Below are 21,949 nucleotides of genomic sequence, written 5' to 3' on the forward strand. Positions count from 1 at the left end.
TGCTTTGAGCCACCATCATTACGGGGCAGGGGGGCGGAGGGGTTGGATTACTACAATGCCCTCCCGTCTTGCTCCTTAGCTTCTATCCTTTCTTCCCTACAATCAGTCTGTTTTTAACCCAGCAGCCAAATGACTTCAAGTCAAATCAGCGTAAGTTAAAGCAGATATTTGAATTTGGATTGGAATTCACTTAAAGTCTACAGTGAATGCTCCTCTCACAGGAATGAAAGCCCAAGCCCTGATTAAAACAGTTGATGAGACTCTTCATCACCTGGCTTTTTAACCTCTTGGATTTCCTCTCCTGTCCCTCTCCTTCCTCTCTTTTGGCCACACAGGCCTTCTTGTCCATCCTCAAACATGCCAGGCACACTCCCCCTTACAGCCTTTGCTATATTGTTATCATTGTCTGGATGCTCTTTTCACATATCTCTGCATCAGGCCACTGCATCACCTTCCTTCTCAAATCTCATCTTCGCATGGAGGAGTTTCATTCAAAGGTGCAATCTATATGTCCTCTCCCCAGATCCATTTCCAGTCTGGTGCTAATGATCTTCACTTTCTTACCATGTTTATTATTAGTGTCTATCCTTCTTCCCTCTCTAATAGAATGTATACTTCATGAAGGCAGACAGTTTTGTCTCTTTTGTTCATGAATGTATCTAATGCACTTACAACAGTACCTGCCCCATAGCAAGTGCTCAATAAATATTTGTGGAATGAATCGATGATCTAGAACTCCTGGGTTCCTGACTATTAGTCCAGTGCTTTTCTCATGATGACAGGAATTCTCTTAGCAACATGAGAAGGTGAATATTAATAAAATTAGAACCTGGGAGTTGGGTGCCATTAGTATTGAGGATGGAGTTAATGTCAAGTTGGAGGGAACTAAATGGAATTGAGGAAGGAAGGAAAGGACTAAATGGAAATGAGGAAGGCAGAGACTAATGATTCTTAAAAATAATGTCCATGATTGTCTATATTTGGAAATTATTTTCTTTTTTAAAATATATTTTTATTTATTTCAGGGAGGAATGGAAAGGGAGAGAGAGATAGAAACATCAATGATGAGAATCTTTGATTGGATTCCTCACCCCCAACTGGGGATTGAGCCCACAACCATATGTCCTGACTGGGAATTGAACTGTGTCCTCCTGGTTCATAGGTCCTCCTGGCTCAACCACTGAGCCAGGGCAGAAATCATTTTCAGTGATTTTTTTTGTCTATGTTTTCATTGTGGTTCAGTGGAATAGGTGTTTCCTCTTTCCCTCATGCCTCCCTAGGCATGCAGAGAGCACACACCATATGCCAGACCAGCTGTGTGTTAGGTTCTGGGGTTCTATGATCCCCCCTCTTGAGGAGATTCAATACCTTGTGGAATAATTGGATAGATAGTTATGAGTTAGTGTGATACGTAGTAAAATAGAGTCGCAAAGTATATGCCTGTCTTGCAATTGACACAAGGTATTCTGTTTGGAAGAGAAAGAGTTTGGAAAGTCTTCTGAGAAAATAAGATCTGAACGGGCCTGTGTGGTAAATAAGATTCTGCCAGGAGATAGAATGAATAGCTCAAGAGTATGTTTGGGAAAATAATAAGCAGTTTCATGTGACTGGAGTATAGGTTATGGTGAGGTGAGACCAGATATGTAGGTGGGGATCCAGGTTTTGGAAGGTCTGCTTTGCCGTGGGGCAAATGGAAATTATTAACAATTATTACAGATGGAAGTGACATGGCCCAATTTGTGTTTTAAAAAACCCCAAAACTTCCCGGCTCAGTTAGGGCTTGTTTAATTCTGTCTCCCTCTCCTCTTGCCTGCTTCCCCACCTTCCTGCCCAGATCTACAAGAACACAGGAGACAATTGTCTTGTATTGCTGCTGTTTCCTCAGCAAACTTAATGCCTGCTACATAGGGACATACTGAGTACATAAATAGGGATTCAATAAATATCTATTACTTATTAAATATTCATGTACTTTGACCCGGTAATTCCATTTTTTGGAATTTGCCCTAAGGAAATGGTGCACAAGACAGTGTGGGATGGAAAGGAACTTTGATATAAGAGAAATACGGTGTTGGAAAGTGTTAGGCTTGAATCCGGACCCTACCACTTGTGGCATGTGATTTTCTGAGGTTCGGTATTTTTCTCTGCACAATGGGGATATGTGAAGTTGTCAGGGGAAGGAAAAGAGGCTGCTGAATTAGGCACTGATGGCTTTCAAAAAGGCAGTTTCAAAAAAACATGAAGGATCAGGGTGTGTATGGGAGGCAACCAGTTGATGTTTCTCACATGGATGTTTCTCTCTAAAAATCAATAAACGTATCCTTGGGTGAGGATTAAAAACATGAAGGAAGGTTGATCATTTCACAGAATAGTTCAGGACAGGGAGATGAGGAAATAGAGTTAGAGAGTGCAAATTACTCGTTTGAGAAAATTAAGATTGAAGAGAATGAGAACAGGCACTGGAGGGCATTCTCTGATGAGAAGATTTGGTCGTTTTCATCGTAGAAGGGATGGAGCCTTCTATGGAACAAAATGAAGCTAAGAGACTCATTGAGGTCCAAGGAAACTGAAGTGTTGGGGACCATATGAACAGGGAAAGGAATTAGATTACTCAAGGAGGAACATGTTTTCAGAGGGACAGCAGTAAAGGTAGGTTCAAGCTACTGAGATATTTTGAGGTAGTGACAGAAGTTAAAAGGGCTTTCAATGGATGATCTTGGTCTTCTTAGGACATATCATGAGAATTAAAGAAGCCAAGATAGAATTAGAAATTTCAGAAAAACACACATAACACAATGCCTTTCTGTAGAAAACAGGAAAAGAGTCCCATAAGGGTGAATACCTTTACCAAGCAGGGTTGAAAGACCCAGCTGCGATTGGAATAGAAATTTCAACACTCACAGTTTGAAATGGTGACAACAGCCTTAAGCTTCACTCAGCAGATCAGAATGGGGAAACTGTGTGTTTGATCTGATGTAGGGTTGGATATTGGTAGGGTGGGCAGAATATGAGGTGGGGCATTGTTAGGACTGTCCAAATTGCTTAGATTGAGGGCAGACGTGGAAATGAGGTGTGAGTTGGTATATACCAAAGCAAGTTTCCAATGTCTTCTTATGAATGATGAGACATGTCTTGGGAAAACTGATGATAATGGCAACAAGGATGGGAAAAAAATATTACAATCAGATGGCCTAATTTCTGAGGTAGGAAAAGTGCTGGGATGGATATCATTGAACAGGTCTCTAAACAGCAATGGGGGAATAAGAGAATACCAAGGTGACTATGCTGAAGTAAGAGGTCAAATAACACAGACATGTTGATCTATGCATATGTATATATAGTCCATGACTGCATCTTTATCGGGCAGTCACATTTGAGGCTCATTCATAGCTTTCCTCTATTTATTAAACACCTGAGTGCACGCTTCTGACATCTGGTTCTGGCCATGAGGAAGCCAGGCTAGGTATGGACGGCTGAACATTTATTCAAATAGCAAATATTGGTTGAAGGTACCAGATTCTAGGCATTGTAGACTGCCTGGAGATTCATGGAGGAAAAAAATATGGATCCTGCCTTCAAGGCTCATGGTTGACTCTCGGGCATGTGTATATGTGCTATAGAGTCTCCACTTCTCAAGTATTATTAGGGGACACGGGAACTGCCTACCAGTGAATCTCCTTCCTATGAAAAAACTGGAGTGGAGATTGAGGTAAGGGTTCGGAGAGTGCTAGTGAAGATTTGATTGTGTTAGTAAAATTTGGGAATTAACAAAGCATTTTCTAAAAAAGAATTTTTTTTAAAGTAACACAGTATGGAACTTAAACTTATCATGAATTTTCCAGCAAAGGCTCTGGTTAATTTAATTGATGTGAGAATTAAATTAATTGGGTCTACTAGCTGAAAACACTGCCTGCAGGTATGAGTAGGATTTCATGGGTAGAAACGCCCTCAGGAGTAGGGTTGCCAGGCATTCTGTATATCTAGAACATGTCCTTACTTAGTGATATTGTCCTGCTTCCTGCATTGGGCTTCTCAGAACAGCCTAAATGTACCTTAATTTGGCCTTTTAAATATATATATTATAAAAATTCAGTTACTAGAACTATTAATTATATTTATCTTGGCATCTTGTACTTTTATTTGCTAAATTTGGATGCCCTATTAAGGAGCCATTGAACCCCTATACTCTTTGGTGCTTCACCTTGCTCTCCAGTGTCTCGTCACAGCAAGTGACCACCAGCCCAACGGACACTCCCAGTCCCAGAAATTTCCTAACACAGACACAATCTGTCTTTCTGAAATGTTTTCCTGCTGCCCTTACCATCACTGTTTGAGGCCCTATAGAACAAATGCAAACCTTTTTTACTTAAAGAAGTTCAAATATTAAATTCACTTTGTTGGAAACCACCTCATGTCAGACTCTTAACAAGCTTTCTATGAGCTAAAACCAGTTTTGTGCTGGTAACTGGATCTCATAAAACAAAAATAAAAAAAGCAATAACACACTGATCTGTGGAATATGCTGATTTCTGTGGTGAAAATGCTCCAGCTGTGACACCATGACCAACTTCAACCCACCAAAATGAAGTCGTTGAATCATAGTTGGGGAGCAATGCACACGCTCCTCTCTTGATCTGCTTGAACACACCAGTCCCTGAGTTTTCTTCTTCTTAACATATTTTGCTGCTTAATTATATTTCATCCTATGTGGCTCTTGAATTGTTGATAGTGGTGTTTTGAGGAAAATATTTACAAACATACTACAGGTAGATTTGATAAGAGATGACAGATTAGCTGTGGAGGATGAAGGAGAGGGTTGGGTCAAAAAACACTCCCAGGTTACTTGGTATTGCTGCCAGTCAAGATGGATTCTAAGAGTAGGTTCAGGGAGGAAAGGTAACTAATGCATACACTCACTGAGCAAATGTTCATTGAGCACCAATCCATGGCAGGCATAGGCACTTCTAGGTGCCCAGGACAGATATAGCAGAGAACAAAATAGAATCCTGGGTATGTGGAGATGACATTTTATTTCTTTAGAATTGGCCCCTTAGGAATCTTCTGGGGAGTAACTCCCCTATCCATTCCAGCTTCCAGCCACTAGGACATTTGATATATGCCTTTCAAGTAGCTTGTACCACATTGTTAGAAACCCCCATCCACACTGACTTCAGATGGGTCAGTTGTCACTTCCTGCAAGAAGCCTCCCTGACACTCCTTACTACCTCCCTCCCTCGAAATCCAGGTAGCTCTTGTTCCCATAGCAACCCTTGTAGTCATAAGACATAAACCCTAGTAATTCTGTGTAATAAGTATCTCTTTAATTCCTACTACATCATAAATTGCCCAAGGATGTTTTCTTAGCAAGTTTTATCCTAAATAGATGAAGCAGAGCCATCCATCAGCTTAGCCTTTATCTGAAGTAGTCCAGTCCAAACTAAATACATTTTCAATGAATAATGTTCATGTAAGCCAGTCAAATAATTTTACTTTATATATTTTTCCTCCTGTTACATTAAAATAAAGCCACAAAACAAAAAAAGTCCCTAAAAATCTGTCCTTTGGGAATTTTATTATAATTAAACACACACACTTTTCATCATCCATTATAAAAATGTAATGGTTATGGAACTTCCTAACAATGACTTTATTCACTATTTTCCACTTAGCTCACTTCTGGAGGAACGTTACATGCATGGAGGAGAAAGAATAATTAGGTGATATCCCCAAAGCCACATATTTACTTGGGAAAGAAATCATGCAAGTAAGTATGTGAATCAATATCTTGTGTCAGCCATCCCATGGCCAACTGGGAGGGGGAACGGCCTAGCTCTAGACTCTGGCGCCCAGTAGAAACCATCTCTAGAAACCACTTCATCTTTAGCAGTAAGCACGGCATAGCACGCTGTTCTCTAGGTGCATTGCACCTACCACATGGCAAATCTACAGGCCTCCAAAGAGTCAGCATTTGAACATGATTTCTTCTTACATAAGTGAGTAGTTTCAGCAGGACCTGTGGGTGGTTAGGCTTTTTGCGGAAACCAGGGCCAAAGCCTTACACGCCGCTTTTGTCATCAGAACAGGTGTCACAGCCACACTTTCAATATCCCCATAAGCTTAGATCTTGGAGGCATTCAAGACATTCTGACATTTCTAATTTTGTTCCAGTTTGAAACTGCGTCATCATACTTCCTCTCTTGTGTCACCTCCACATGCAACATGTCTTAACATGGAGCTTCGAGAGCACTCCACTCTGCAGGGCTCTCATCTCGATGTGCTGGGCCTGAGTATCTTGTTCTCACCAAATTACTTATTTGCTGTGATATATATATATATACATACATATACATATGCATTATGTACAGCAAAAGTTTTCTGGCAAGATTGCTTTTGGTTTCATCAAAAGTAACATGAATTTTCCCGTGCCAAAGGACACAAAGAGTATTTATTTTTCAGCTCTGCCACCCAATACGTTTTTACAGAAACATTGAAAGATAGGATCAGTTTCCTGGTGTAGATTACTTCTCCAGATCTCTCTACTGTAGCTCATTTCTTTGCTTCTTGTGAGAAGGCTAGAAGTAATGGGTAAGTTGGTTCTTTGCCCCTTAGCCTAGGATTAAAGTCTTCCCGTCTTTGCTGTCACCGAGATTTGTTTGAAACCTTTTCCACTTCAGACACTTAAAGAACAGCCTCATTTAATTCTGCTTAAATAAAATCTTGAAATCTTTAAACAACAAAAGGTCCTATGTAGTCAATCATGTAGCTCATGGGAGCTCCAGGAATTTTGATTGAAGTCTTATCTCTGGTTATATGTAGGCATTGATGTCCTTTAATATTAACACTGAGATAAATCAAGTCAAGGTTTATGGCAAGTGGGGGCAGGGGCAGGTAGAGAGGTAGGAGTTGCCTGAAATTGGGGTCCCTGAAACATATGATTATCACCAAAAACCTGTTTCTTTTAAATCTGGGGGGTAATGGTCATGTTATATTCTCAAAGCACCGTCTACCCTAAGGAAGGGCATTCTTCCCTTTCTGCAGGGCTCTGCGTGCACCCTAATGCCCAATGTCCTTAGTACCTTGATGTTTGCTCGTGATTCTACACTCCGTGGACCAGTCTTCGGGGATCACAGGGGCAACCAGCTCAGCAAACTTCGTCAGTGGGCAGCTGGGGGTGCAGCCTGGCAGCGTGAGGGGATATGGCTCATGGTGAGTCTCATTCCGATAGTACATCTCCACGAAGTACTCCCTGGTGGAGGAAGGTAGAGGAGAGAGTTCTGTTAGTTTTGTATTGTTGAACTGCCATGGAATTTCTGTCTAATTAGCCTGTAACCCGCCAGCTGAGGGACTAGTAGAAAAATGTATGGGAATAAGTAGATTTTAACCAATTTAGGGGTGAGAATGGGGAGATAGTGGAGGTGGGCCAGATCAAGAGGGTGGGAATGGGGGGAGGGGGTTGGTTTGTTAAATAACCAGGGGCATAGGAGGTGGAGAACAGAATACTTAATCAGAGAAGAAGCTGAAAGGCCGTGGTTGGAGGAGTTGGGGGTGATTTGAGGAGCCTTTGAGTAAGAATTGGGGTGGCATATAGGGGTTCCTTTCTCCTATTTTTTTTCTTTTATGCTTCTCATTTGCTCCTTCCTTTTCTCTCTTTTCATCCCTCAGTATATTTCAGTCTTTCCTCTGAATGAATCCTTCTCCCCTCTCCTTTAACCAGGTCATAAACATGGAACTGAATAATACATAACATGTGTTTGAACACAGCAAAGACTTTATCAAAATTATATCTCAGAAAGACAAAGTGAAGATTTATATTCAAATCCTTACATTCTCTCATATTAAAGAGGGTTCTCTCCATATTTGTTTTCAAAAAACAGTGTACTTTTTGGGGAAGGTGCATTGTCCTAAACCAATCTCAGTAGAGCTAGTATGAAGTGCTTGTGAAAGTCATTTGCCAAAGAGGCCGGAGAGAAATTCAAATAGGATTTAGTGATTTCTTTTTTCTTTGGTAGCAGGGTATAATAACCTCACAATTGCACATTTGGATGTTGTTATAAACAAGCCTTTAAACATTACTTTAAAAAGCCATATAAACAAATATGTAATCACTTAAAAGTTTTTAAAAATGTCCCTAATATTATGGGAATGAGTACTTTTATTGGGGACAACTTTTCCAGTGACAGCATTTTTATCTGAAGATGATGTGGCAGCCTTGTTCGGTTTGACTCAGTTGCTTGAGCTTCGTCCCGTGCAACGAAAGGTCGCTGGTTCAATTCCTAGTCAGGGCACATGCCCAGTTATTGGGTCCAGTCCTCATCAGAATACATACAGGAGGCAGCCAATCAATACTTTTCTCTCTCTCTCCCTCTCTTTTCCTTTCTCTAAAATCAATAAAAACATATTTAAAAAAATAGTTTTTAAAAAAAGATGATATGGCAAAGATGACCCAAAGTCATTCAAAATTTGTGATTCTCTTTCCATAGAACGGAGTTAAAGCTGAGGAGTGACTACATTTCCCAGACCCCCTTGCACTTCAGTTGGACCAAGTGACTAATTTTAGCCAGTAGAATGTAAGTAGAAATGATAGGTTCCCCTTCTGGCTGAGGTGGTTCATAAGCAGGTTGCTTTTTCCACCCTCTTGATCCTTTCTGCAAGCTGCCTGCAGATGAGTCCAGCACTCTTAAAAACTGTAGGTCCAGAAGATGGAACCCTGGGTCCCTGAATCACCCTGTGGCTCCTACTGACTAGGAACATCTACATTGAACTGTCAGATGAATGATTGAGAAATAAATCTCCATTGAATTAAGTAAACCTCTGAGAATTCAAGATTCATTTCTACAGCAGCCAAAATTACTCTTATTAGTTAATATAGCTGGTAAACAGTTTTAGAGGATCCAAAATTGGCTCTAGTGGTGAAGACAAGTTAAGATGCATACAGAAGTTTGGATATAATTGTTTGATAAAATGTGAATGGCACAAAATATTTTTAATTTAGTGAATTATTTAATGTAGTATATGATTTTTAAGTTTATGTACCTAACTGAAAATTAAATATCTTAAGAATACAGTTAATCTAACAATAGCAATAATAATAAAAAAAACTTCAGCCCTAACCGGTTTGGCTCAGTGGATAGAGCGTCAGCCTGCGGACTCAAGGGTCCCAGGTTCAATTCTGGTCAAGGGCATGTACCTTGGTTGCAGGCACATCCCCAGTAGGGAGTGTGCAGGAGGCAGCTGATCAATGTTTCTCTCTCATCGATGTTTCTAACTCTCTATCCTTCTCCCTTTCTCTCTGTAAAAAATCAATAAAATATATTAAAAAACAAAAACAAAAAAACCTTCAGGTCCAATGATATTAATTTTGAAAAGCACCTCTTTAGATACTTACCCCTTCTCAAGGTACAATTCCATTAAGTGGCAGGAAGCATAGGGAGGAAGGATTCCATTGAAAACATCTAGCGCCATCTGTAGGCCACTTACAGTAGTGTCATGCTGCAGAAATTGGAAATAAATCACTTTTTAATCTTTACCTCGGTTTCAGATTTACATTCAATAGGTATATATTCAGCATTTGTAAAGCACCATGATGGTTTGTGATTCAATTAAATTCCCCATACCCCTAGTGACTTTAGAAGTAGAGAGGAGAAGAACTAATTTTGGTTGAGCATCTGCTGTGTGCTAGGCAGTCAGATTTGCATACACATCACTACATCCAATTAAAAGATGAAGAAACAGACCCAAGAAAAATTAAGTAGCTCACTTACTGTCACATAATCCCCCAAAGAAAGAAAGTACATTTAAGCCAAGTCTTCTGATTTTTCCCCCATGCCTTTTCCCAGAGGCATCTCTCTTTTAGCTTGTGTCATTTTCATTAAAATTTTAAAATACTTTAGAACATATTAATGCTAGTTTCTTTTTGTGTATAGAATGATCTGGGGTTTTAAAATTGGAGAGGAATATATGAGGTCATAAATGTTTAAGGAGAATAAAATATAAGGAAGTAGAGTGTATAGCCTAAAAATAATTGTTCAGCCCAGCCAGCATGGCTTAGTAGTTGAGCGTCAACCTATGAACCAGGAGGTCATGGTTAGATTCCCAGTGAGGGCACATGCCTGGGTTGTGGGCTTGATTCCCAGTGTGGGGTGTGTCAGAGGCAGCTGATCAATGATTCTCTCTCATCATTGATTTTTATATCTTTCTTTTTCTCTCCCTCCATCTCAGAGAACAATAAAAAGATATATTTTAAAAAATAATTGTTCTGCCCTAGCTTGTTTGGCTCAATGGATAGAGTGTCGGCCTGCAGACTGAAGGGTCTTAGGTTCAATTCTGGCCAAGGGCACATGCCTGTGCTATGGGCTCAATCCCAGTAGGGGCCATGCAGGAGGCAGCTAATCAGTGATTCTCTCTCATCATTGATATTGATGTTTCTGTCTCTCTCTCCCTCTCCCTTCCTCTCTAAAATCAATAAAATATATTTTTTAAAAAAGATAAAAAAAATTGTTCAATGTTTATCCCAGAATGGCTGAGAGGCATAGGGGACTGGTTTTGTCACTGATTAACTATCTAATTCTATGAAATCTTCAACTTCCATATCTGCCAAGTGGGTATAACATTTGTTTGCCTAAGCTATATTGCAGTGTAGACATATTCAAAAAGGGGTTAGAACTGGTTTACTAGAGAAAGAAATGGATTATAGATATGTGATGTCCCAGAAATCACAGAAGTTAGGACTGGAAACCAGATTAAAATCTAGGGAAACTTGTGCAACTGACTTTCCAGGCCTGCCTCTCTCCAGGGAGCACTACAGAGCACTTTCTCTGGTCTATGCCATGTAGAACCCCTGCTGATAAGCAGAGTTCCCTGTATCTTCTATCACCTCTTCCATCTTTGTGCAGAATGAAAGTGTGGCTTTCTCTAGCCACACCACATCTGCAAGATCCTCTGTCATGGAGACGGTGGGTGGAAGACTGAGTCAGCATACTATGTCCAGTTTCCCTGCTCGTCCCAGACTCCATGGATGGTCATTTCAGGGCATAGTCCCTGCAAACTCCCCTCCACCTGTGTCTCTTCCCCTGTCTCTCCTGCTCCAAGGAGGAAGTCTTCTCCCAGATCTCTCTCTTTTCTTTCTGTACCCAAATGCAGCTCTCACTTCAAGTTTCAACTCTCTTTCCCTTTCCCTCTTCTACCTGTCCATTTGCCATCTGGAGTTTTCAACTTGGATGCCCCCCAGAATTTCAAACCCAGTTGTCTAATTGGTACATTCAGCTGGCCTAAGACTACTTCTGTTAATGGTTCCATCTTCCTCCCAGTTATCGAGGTTTGAAACATTGCCTTTTCCTTCCACATCATTGCCTTCCACCCACATTCTAGTCCATCACCAAGTCCTGCACTCAGCTTCTCCTGTCCTGTTGATGCCCTGGTTTGGAAAAGTGAGTGCTTGTCTTTGAGGCACCAAAGCACTGGCTTGATGGCATTTCTATACTGCTCTGTATGGTGTTTCTGTATATACTCATCTTGTCAGTGTTAGATTGCAAATTCCTCAAAGGCCAGAATTATGATTTTAATTTTAAAAGCTTTGAACAGGTGTTTACCACCTACTGGGTAATAAGGAAATGATGATCAAGATAAGGCCCTGCCTTGGCTGGTGTTATAGTTATGTGACGTCCCAGAATCACACAAGTTAGAACTGGAAACCAGATTAGAAACCAAGGGAAACTTGTGCAACTGACTTTTCAGTTGGTTGGGGCATGGTCCTGTGCACTGAATGGTTGTCCCTTTGCTTCCTGGTAAGGGCACATGCCTGGATTGTGGGTTGGATCCCCAGTTAGGGGGCGTGCAGGAGGCAGCTGGATGTTTCACTCTCACATGGATGGTTCTCTCTCCCTCTCCTTTCCTCTCTCTCTAAAAAGCAATAATAAATATTTTTTAAAAAATGAGGGCCCCACCTTCCAGAGATCACACACCTGAACAAGTGGAGGTTGAGTGGAGACAAGAATACTTACTGCAGAATACATGATAAGTTTTCTGTGGTTCCATGGTTGAGTTGCTGTCTTCATATGATTGAGGATTTCACCGACCAGGACACCTAAAAGCAGATAGAGCAACTGTGGAGCTGGACCAAACATGGGCTTCTATTTTAGTTAATAAGCTTTCCGTTAATTCATACTTAGTGATTCTCTCTGCCGTGATTCTCAAGACTTAAGAAGAGAGGAAAAGAACTCATTTCGGTTGACCATCTCCCATGGGCTAGCCTTGTGATTTACATGCATTATTTTACTGAATTCTGACTTGTGCAATTGACTGTGTAAGTTAGGAGGTTGAGCAACGTGGAAGGAATTTCAGACGGCTTTTTCCCAGACAGTTGTTAGCCCATGCTCCCCTCCAGGGCAGGCCTGAAGTGACCGCATGGTGTGTACTTCTCTGTCTTCGCCTCTCTTGCTTCCACTCTCTGGCAGTCAGACCTGCTGGAGATCATGGGAGAAAGCAGCTCTCTGGTCGTCTGTCCAGTTCATGGACTGATTCCTGCGGATCATTTCTGTAGGTTTCCTGGGTGTCACTATTAGGGGGGCATGCAGCATCTTTAGCTTCATGTGTCTTCATAGCCGAGAGATTCTGTCTGCCCTTCATACCTGGTAGTTGTGGCTCCCGCGGTGGTGAAAGGCGGATGCACAACTCGGTCTCCATCCTGTTTTCAGATGCTGAAGGCTGAGGGTCCCTTGTGGTGCCAGGTGCTGTTTGGGGAGCATGTTGCCTCAGGGATTCCGCCATCATCACCTGAAGACCCCTTGTGTCTCTGTTGGTGGTCTCTCTACTCTATTACACATGTGCTCGCTTGTCTTAAGAATGAGCAGTTTTTGCTTATTTATTTATTTTTTTTGGAATGAGCCGGACATTGATGTTAATAGACACAGACTGAGCAGCTTCAATGGTCCAGATGCTTTGCTAGGTGAATCACACATTTCCTGTCCTCAGAAAGCTCATAAAATAGTCAGAAGATACTTTATTGGTCTGTATACCAATAAGCACAATAAAAGATAATTATGGGGTGGGGGGAGGTGACCTGCTTTCTGTATATGTTGGGACTTTTTTTATTAAAAATGGAAGAAGCTGGACAGGCCAGTGTGGCTGAACATTGACCCAGGGTCGATTCTGGCCAGGGCACATGCCCACATTGAGGGCTTGATACCTAGTGGAGGGCATGCAAGAGGCAGCCAATCAATGATTCTCTCTTATCACTTATGTCTCTATTTCTCTCCTTTTCTCCCTTCCTCTCTCTGAAATCAATAAAAACATATTTAAAAAATAAAAAACAAAAACAAAATGGAAGCAGCTGGATACTACATCTCCAACAGGCCTACATCTTTCTGTCCCAGGGAAGGTTGCCTTCAGAAAGCCCTAAAGAACTTCAGTTGGATCTTCATGCCACATCAGTACTAAACTCTGAAGCCAAGTTTCTGTGGGTCATGACAGCCATCTTCCATCAACTTGACCCTTGTCAGCAGGTGCCTTTGCAGCAGGCTTCAGTGCTGATAATGGAATGCTATTAGCTCTTGGCCGGGAGTGATTGTACACCTGGTCTTCGGAGAAACTAGGGGGAACTATCACAAATATCCCCAGGTTCTGGCATCCTAGTAATGATGTCTTATAGGAGGGGAAACTGAGACTCAGGGAAATTCAGAGACCTGTCCAAGATTACACAACTCTGAGCAGACAGGCTGAGCTTCTCTGAACCCAGCATGTCCTCCTTCACAACCCTTGCTCTTAGTCATTAGACCATGCTGCAATAAAAGTAGCTGCTGAGTTCCCCATTGCATCATTTATTGAATCTGCATAAAGTAGACAAAATGCCATTGATTGAAAGACATCAACGCCACTTCCCTCACTCTTGGGCCACAGCACGGATTGGCACACTTTTTCTGAAAAGGGCCAGATAGTAGATGTTTTAGGCCTTGTGGGCCATAGGGTCTGTCGCAGCTGTTCACTCTCGGGTGGAAGCACAAAGGCAGCCATAGGCATGACCGGAGAATGAGTGTGGCTGGGTTTCAATAACATTTTATTTACCAAAAAATAGTCAGTGGGCTGGATTTGGACTACAGGGTGTGGTTTGCCAACCCCTGATCTAGAGCACAGAGATTTCCATCAATATGAGTATGACCAGCCATATATTTCTAAGCGAACTGTAAGGATTTTCTTGGTGTGTGTGCAGCAGGTGAGTTGAGGGCATATATTACCCACCAGTGTCACCCCGGAAACCAACTGATAGGACAAAAAGTTTTGGCAGAGGTCCAAAGCTGCTGCTCAATGTCCTGATGTTCCCATGTGACTCTGTCAGCCAGACAACACATGTTTTCCCTGCAGGGTGGCGTCCAGTCACTTCATCATTCAACAAGCACGCAGCTGACAAGTCTCTCTTGCCTAGCCAGATCGGAACAATAGGCTGAGCTAGTATTTTGGCAGGTATCACTCAGGAAACAATTTCCTGGCTTATCAATAGCACCGGACTTCCTCCAGAAAATGCAGATTCTGATTCAGCTGGTTTGAGGTAGGGCCTGAGATTTTGCATTGCTAGCCCCGTGATAGCTGATGTTGCAGGTCCTTGGACTGCATTTTCAGTGGCAAGGGGTGGAACTCCTGAGCCCATTACTAGGTTGGAGGAAAAAAATCAAGAGTCCTGCCTCCACCATCTAATGGGACTTGGTATTAAGTCATAATGCTGGTACCTGGGGGTCCAAGTATGAGGCCTGGTGCTTATATAGCCAATGAAGCCCAACTTTCACCCTCTGCATCATTTCATTATTTAGTGCATAGGATGAAGCTGTTTCCTGGGCTCTGTCCTTTACACACAGTCTGTATCTGTATCCTGCCTGCTGATTTCCTCCAATATGCCAGATCCCATCAAAGACTCATCTCTGGATGCTCTCCCTTCCCAAAAGGCTGGATCTTGCTGCCCATACACTTAGCATGGAGTAAGAGCTTGTATATTTCTACCATGTCTGTCTCTGTGCCACGCAATCAAGACTTCTGTGACAGTAGGCCTGCAACTTCCTCATATCACTAATGACCACTGTCCTAAGCATTTGCCACAAGCTACTTTGTACGCCTCATATGGAGTACATGCCTCATTAGCTGCTCTTCTGGTTATAGCTTCCATCACTCTTTTTTGGTAGCTATAATTGACTCCTCTTCTGGCTGGTGATTTGCATTCTTTCTCTAGCTGTGCAGTCCCAAGCGAACTTCCTCCCAGTGTGGTCCAACCACCAGGATGCTTTGCTTCTCTGTATTCTTCTGGGATTCTGCTGAACTTGTCCTGACCCCATGAAAATAGAGTCCGGCCATGGATGGCGTCCTGCTGTGATTGTACTGTTTTCCTCAAACTGTGTAGAGTATGTGACTTGAACCGTCTCCTATGGCGTAGGATTGCTTCATTGTTATATCAGCCTGACATCATGGACCTTCTCTTGCTCTCCATCCTTAGTTTTAATGTCTATATTAACAACACCTGAACCTGACACACCCTTTGGTGTCTTGGACCTCCTACCTGATGCCCTCAGAGGCCTCAGTATCTATCTCCATCCTGCCTGGTCCTGGCTTCTTTCTTCCGCCCACCTGTCCTGATTATAAGGGCTTGGCATCCTCTTGCCTGGGTTACCTTCATTATGATAAGATGTCTCATGCAGTGAAGGGCCATATCTAGCTGAGGAGAAGCATCACTGAGAAATAAACACTTTGTAACACCAATGGAAAAATTTAAGCTGAGTCATAAGGTTGCCAATTGCAATAGGTATTATTCTAAAGGCTATAATCAGTCTGCAAAATATGTTTGATTAACTTTCGAAATAGCTACCGCCAAGGGTTTCGGGAAAACAGGCCACTTTTGTCATACCCCCACTTGAAAAATTCATCCTCTAGGCCACTGGACACATTGATTTTCACGGGGCTCAGATACAAAACCCTTGATTCTTTGATCTGAAGAGGATGAAAAGTATCATTTAGCTTTAGCCCAAAGCCTTCATTTTCCAGATGGGAAAACTAAGGCCCAGAGTGGGTAATACTAAGAATTATAATAACGCATAACATTTATCCTCAGCATATTATGTACCAGGTAGTGTTTGTCCTAAGCCTTTTGAATATTTTCGTTCATTTTAAGCTTTATGACCTGTGAAGTGGATATCATTATTATCCTGGTTTTGCGTCAGGGAAACTGGTAGGTACAAGAGTGATCAAGTGATTTTTCCAAAGTCGCATGGCTGATTAGTGGTAGAACCAGGACTTAGACCTGTATCATGCAACCACAAATTCAATTTGCTCCTCTCCTTTTTAAAAATGTACTTACCCCCCTGTAGTCTAGATTTCTCTTTCTGCTTGTGAATTCCATACAGGGACAGGAGGGACAATTCTGACAATTCTTTCAACTTAGTCATGGTGTCCCCTGCGGCCCAGGAGGGTAACGTGAAATTGTGAACACTCTGCAGCAAAGAAAAAGGGAGGAAAGGTGTATTTTTATTTCTGAGTGCCCTCTTTGTTCTTTCACCCCATAGAACTACTTGGTTCAGCCTTTGTGTCCTGTGTTTCCTTCTAGGAAAACTTTACTCTGTGATAAATAGTGGCATTGATTTTCAGAAGAAAAAGTCACAGAAACTAGTCTGCCCCCTCTTACCAAGTCCATAGCTTTGGGCTTAACTCTGGGTCAAAGGATAATTCGTATTTTTCAGAGTAAGGGTGTGGTAGGGCAAGAATATACCTTATTGTCTTATGAGAGGTTTAGAAATATTTTTATTAACCTTGGGGGAAGACCAAGCGAACAGGGTTAGATGATGTTTCCTTAAAAGCTGAATGAGCGGCCTAAAAGGATGGATGGGAAGGTAAGATATTTCTAGAGCCTTTGATAATATACTCCTACTTCCACCAGCTTCCAATTCACTGCCTCTTGAGGAAAGCCTGCACCTTGCGCACAGTAGGCATTTGGTAAATTGATGACTGAATTATACAGCAGGGCAGGCAGAGATGCTGTGGCGATATTTATTATCTGCCATGAAAGTTAATTAAGCTTGCCTAAACTTCAAAGGCAGGAGAGAGAGAGAGAGAGAGAGAGAGAGAGAGAGAGAGAGAGAGAGAGAGAGAGAGAGACTAGACCAAAGTGAGGAAACAAGAGAGAAGGAGGTGAAAAAGAACCACACACCATGACCACATTATCGAATAAACTCAGATCAAACTGTAGTAAGGAAGAAAGAAAAAAAATTAAGACCGGAACCAAAATGTGGGCTCGTGTCTCCATTGAAGAGTGTTTATAAATAGACTGACAGCTTCCATGAAACAGGTGCTGATGAAAAAGTAAGAATATTGGGAACATAGCGTGTGCTTGGGAGAGGGGCAAACGGTGTCACCTGTTATTGCGATGGAACTATGAAAGCGACTGCTGCCCCGCAGACACTCACGAGGACCACAGAATATGGAGTGGACACGAGTTTTGTCAGACTTTCCCCCAGGATTCCGTGAACTGGTTGGGAAACCAGGATTGTAGAGTATTCCTTTTGGCCAGCAGGTGGAGCACGTGAGTGAGAAGCACCACGTGTCCTTGAAAAACTCAGTAGTTAATTTAGCTTCAAAGGTTATTTTGTATGCATTACATGGCAAGGAAGAGATCCTTTCCTGATAAACCATTTTCAATAGTGGCTTAAAGTTGGTTTATATCCAGAAATCAGATTAATTTTTTTTTTTTTTTATCTTACTGTACAATAACATTGTGTTTTTCATTAAAATCCATGACAGGAGCCCAACATTTCTGAGTGACTGAAAAATAAGCGACAAGGCACAGAAGAAAAGCCATTTTGTTTGCAATTTTCTAAAGGGTGAAAACATAAATAATGGCGAGAAGAAGTCGGGATGTTCGAGCTAATATAAAGGAAGGCCTGAATTATGTTTCAATATCAAAGAAAGTATAAGTAATACACCTGCAAAAAAAAAAAAAAAAAAAAAAAAAAGCAAAAGAAAATGTATTCATCTATTTCAAAATAGGCATAAATCAAAATCAGATTTCAAGTTTATTTTTAATATATTTTTTCTTTTACCTCACAAAATAAAGGGTCGTAGACTTTACTCCAAATTCCGAAAAGGTCCTTGCCATGGTATCCTGACAATTTTGGCAACGTTTCCATAAAATCCTGAAACACATGGAGAGGGAAAGACATTTCTACACCAGGTTTCACATCATTGTGGATATTTTGGGCTGGATAACTCTCTGTTGTGGGGGGCTGCCCCACATATTATAGGATGTTTAGTAGTATCCCTGGCCTCTACTGACTAGATTACCTCTGCTGGGAACTGTTATTCTTTACAGAAATGTGTGCCAGTATTACTGGCTATAATGCCAACCCAGCCAGAGTGGCTCAGTGGTTGAGCATCGACCCATGAACCAAGAGGTTCAATTAGCAGTCAGGGCACATGCCCTGGTTATAGGCTTGATCCCCAGTGGGGGTGTGCAGGAGGCAGCTGATCAATGTTTCTATCTCTTTATCCCTCTCCCTTTCTCTCTCTAAAAAATCAATTAAAACATATCTAATTTTTTTTTTTTTTACAAATACTAATTGATCATTTCTCATTACTGTATTCAAAGTGTGAGCAAAGACTGGCTTACCGCCACGTGCTCCTTGTTTGTCCTGGAAGCAGACTGAAGTGCACTGCCTCAAAATTCTTTTTGGAAGTAGGTTACGTACAACTCACATATAAATCAGTGGCCAAGGTGAGAAGGGAAAGCATGCCCCAGGTCAAAGGACCCCAGGACAACACAGCAGAACCAGGACCTGGTGTCTGGCCGTAAGTGTGAAATTTGGATGAGATGCAAACATTCTCTATGTGCTATATTATTCTTAGATTGCCACGTTAATAGACCCACCACTCAGCTATCTGCCTGATGACACTGGCAGCAATTTCTGGGAAGCATTTTGGAAGATAATTTACCTTTCGCATAGTCTTGAAAAGGGGTATTTCACAAAATGGAAACATTAAACACACACACACACACACACACACACACACACACACACACACACACAAATCTATCCTTTGTATATAGTAGGCCCAGCCCCTCAGCCTCACAATAATGCAGATCATCTAAGACTTGCAGTTATGCTGAGCCAGCCACACACTTTCACCTCGTTCCTCTCAGGGACATGGGTATAAGATTCCAAAGGGACTGGCTTCTTTCTGCCCATGGTCCCAGCACAGCCATGGGGAAGAGGAAGTGATGACTGACCTTCATTAAACAGCCTCACCGATTGCCTACCAGTGGTCGGCAAACTCATTAGTCAACAGAGCCAAATATCAACAGTACAACAATTAAAATTTCTTTTGAGAGCCAAATTTTTTAAACTTAAACTATATAGGTAGGTACATTGTTATTAACTTAATTAGGGTACTCCTAAGGCTTAGGAAGAGCCACACTCAAGGGGCCAAAGAGCCGCATGTGGCTCATGAGCCCCAGTTTGCTGACCACTGGCCTAGACCAGCCACTGCAGGCCCGTTCCACCCACACTTTCAAGAAGCTGCAGCTCCACCCTTGGACTTGGCCCTCATACTCGTGCACACATGAAAAGACACCATTTGTAACCTTGTAAGGCTGCAGCCTCTTCTGGAATTCCTCCGATTTCAAAGTCTCGCTCTCTAGTTCTTGAAAACGAGGGCAGTTCTTGAAAGGCAGGAATAGCAACTGAGAACAAAAGAAAAATCATAAAATCTTTGTTAGTCAGAAGAACTTTGCTAAGGAAGCTGCAGCCGTATTTTAAACATTAGGTGCAAAGAGACATTCATAAGAGATTCAAATGTGTTTTGAGCTGAATGGAAATCCTAAAATTGGGGGGAAAGAGGTAAGGGATCTGCTGGTCTTAAAAGTAGAATGTGAACCCAGAACTGGAAATCATTTTTTTTTTCCCTTTCATGAACTTGCCTACAGAGAACTGTGCTATTGGTAAATATTCATACTTCCTGGTTTTTCCATGTGAAATAATAACCAATCTCTTGCTTCCCTCCCAACCCCTTTTATTTTCTAGGTGCACATGAGTACAGAGAGATGAATTACAGGTTCTGGAAAGAATCTTGAGAGATCAAGTAAACCATTCATTGACTTAATTCTTGCAAATTTGCAGACTGTTGTTAAAATAAGGGCACATATTAAATCAATAGAAACATATATTTAAAGACCTATTGTGAGGACAAAGTGACCATGCAAAAATAAGTTTAAACCCAACAAGCTGTTGTAGCTTTAACCATACTCTATAGGTTGGTGACTCCCGAGTTTATTTTGTTGCTCTTGTTTCCCCCCTGTGGCTAGTCCTGAATTTCTACCTCGTGGTAGATATCACTACTTGGATGGTTCTCTTCTTCCCCGAATGTAACATGTACAAAGCGGAGCTCAACTTCTTCATTTTGAACCGTTTCCTCTTTGCCATCTCTCTACTGTTGCCTAAGGCAAGATGATCATCCTGCTTCATGAGCTCATCCCTTTTGCTTGCTGATTTCAAAATATTTCCAGAAGAGACCCCTTTTCCTGATCTTCCTTGTCCCTTTCCCGTCCCAGCCACCCAAACCTGTGTTTCAACCACTGAGAGCTTCCTGTTGGATAGGTCGGTGTCCACCCTTTCTACCTTCCCATGCCGTCTCCGCAAGCAGCCCCACAAATCCTTTTTGTTTGATTTGTGTAAACACGAATCCTTTTACAGCCTCAGTCAGATCATGCCATCCTGTACTTTATAATCTTCATTGGCTTTCCATCTTACTTGGAGCAAAACCTAAACTCACAGTTGGCCCCTAGTGACTGCTCGGCCCTGCGTCCCACTGCCCTCCTCACTCACTCCTCTCCAGCAATACTGTGGCCTGGGACGTCCCTTGGACACACAGGCTTGAGGTCTCTGCAGACTGTTTCCTGCTTGAGACACTCCCCCACTGACTCCCACCCCGGATTTTCTAACCATCCTGCCCAGCCACCACATTGCCTTGTTTTATTTCCCTCAAGGAGCTCATCACCATCTGAAATTATTTTATTTCTTTATTTCTTATCTATTTCCTATAAAATATAGACTCGAGGACAACCAGATCTTGACTATCCTGTTCACGCATGTGTCATCAATGCCTGGAACTGGGCCTGGCATATTAATAGCCACTGAGAAAACACTTTTTTATATAAGTTGCTTCCTGTCATTTCTGAGTCTGTGTGTCACTTGTCTCACCTGTCTTTCCTTCCCCTAACGTCTTTGCCATCTAATTTCAAGCCCTCATTTCCTTATTTCTGAATTGCTTCAACTATGTCAGAGGCTCAAGTATCTTTTCCTTCTAAGTCACTGTCAGACAAATGCCTCAAAGCACTACTCATCATTCATGTATGGTATTGAAGAAGGTATACTTTAAAATTTTTTTAATTTTAATTTTTCAATTACAGTTGATATTCTGAAAAAAAAGTATACTTTTATATCTACTGTTTTATGTCAAATTTCATTGCATGGCTTTCAAATTTTTCCATAGTTAGAAATGACATTATTGAGGGAAAAAGCACAAGACTGTTCATTTAAAGGTCTAGGCTTTAATGAATTATTTCACCTTTCTAGACTTGTTTCCTCATCCCACATATTGAAAGAATCAGGCTGAAAATATATAGAACTAGAGACCCAGAGCACGCAATTCGTGCACTGGTAGGGTCCCTAGCATCGGCCAGCTGCCGGTCAGGGCCTCCCTCCCTTCCCCTGACTGGCCCCAACCCCTGGTCGAACTCCCAGTCGAGGGGACTATTTGCATACTATGCTTTTATCATATAGGATAATACCTAAGTATCTGCCAAACATTTGAAGTTTACCAAGTCTTTTCCATTTCTTAACTAACTTATTTTTCTCAAATCCCTATGAAGGAGTTAGGGGGCGACTGTTGTTCTCAAAATACAGAAAAGGAAACTGAGGTGCTGGGAGGT

The 21,949-nt window shown here is 41.8% G+C and overlaps 1 protein-coding gene across 11 annotated transcripts in view; it reads right to left on the minus strand.

Annotated features, from left to right (window-relative positions):
* The window catches only part of ACP3 (acid phosphatase 3), a 45,443-nt gene that overhangs the window by 5,270 nt on the left and 18,224 nt on the right, over positions 1–21,949 (minus strand). For 6 of the 11 annotated variants that reach the window (XM_036332618.1, XM_036332614.1, XM_036332613.1 and 3 more), the window contains 6 exons: positions 19,604–19,702; positions 18,066–18,158; positions 16,331–16,463; positions 11,961–12,082; positions 9,386–9,489; positions 7,077–7,246 (listed from right to left, as the gene is read on the minus strand). In XM_036332618.1, coding sequence (XP_036188511.1) covers positions 7,077–7,246; positions 9,386–9,489; positions 11,961–12,082; positions 16,331–16,463; positions 18,066–18,158; positions 19,604–19,702 — 721 coding nt within the window. Of the gene's footprint in view, positions 1–3,088; positions 3,142–4,375; positions 4,795–7,076; positions 7,247–7,298; positions 7,730–9,385; positions 9,490–11,960; positions 12,083–16,330; positions 16,464–18,065; positions 18,159–19,603; positions 19,703–21,949 lie in introns of those variants that run through there. The other 5 variants (XM_036332611.1, XM_036332609.1, XM_036332610.1 and 2 more) reach the window with 5 other exon arrangements.

The sequence above is a fragment of the Myotis myotis genome, unplaced genomic scaffold, assembly GCF_014108235.1.
Source record: "Myotis myotis isolate mMyoMyo1 unplaced genomic scaffold, mMyoMyo1.p scaffold_m19_p_13, whole genome shotgun sequence".
Lineage (NCBI taxonomy): Eukaryota > Metazoa > Chordata > Mammalia > Chiroptera > Vespertilionidae > Myotis > Myotis myotis.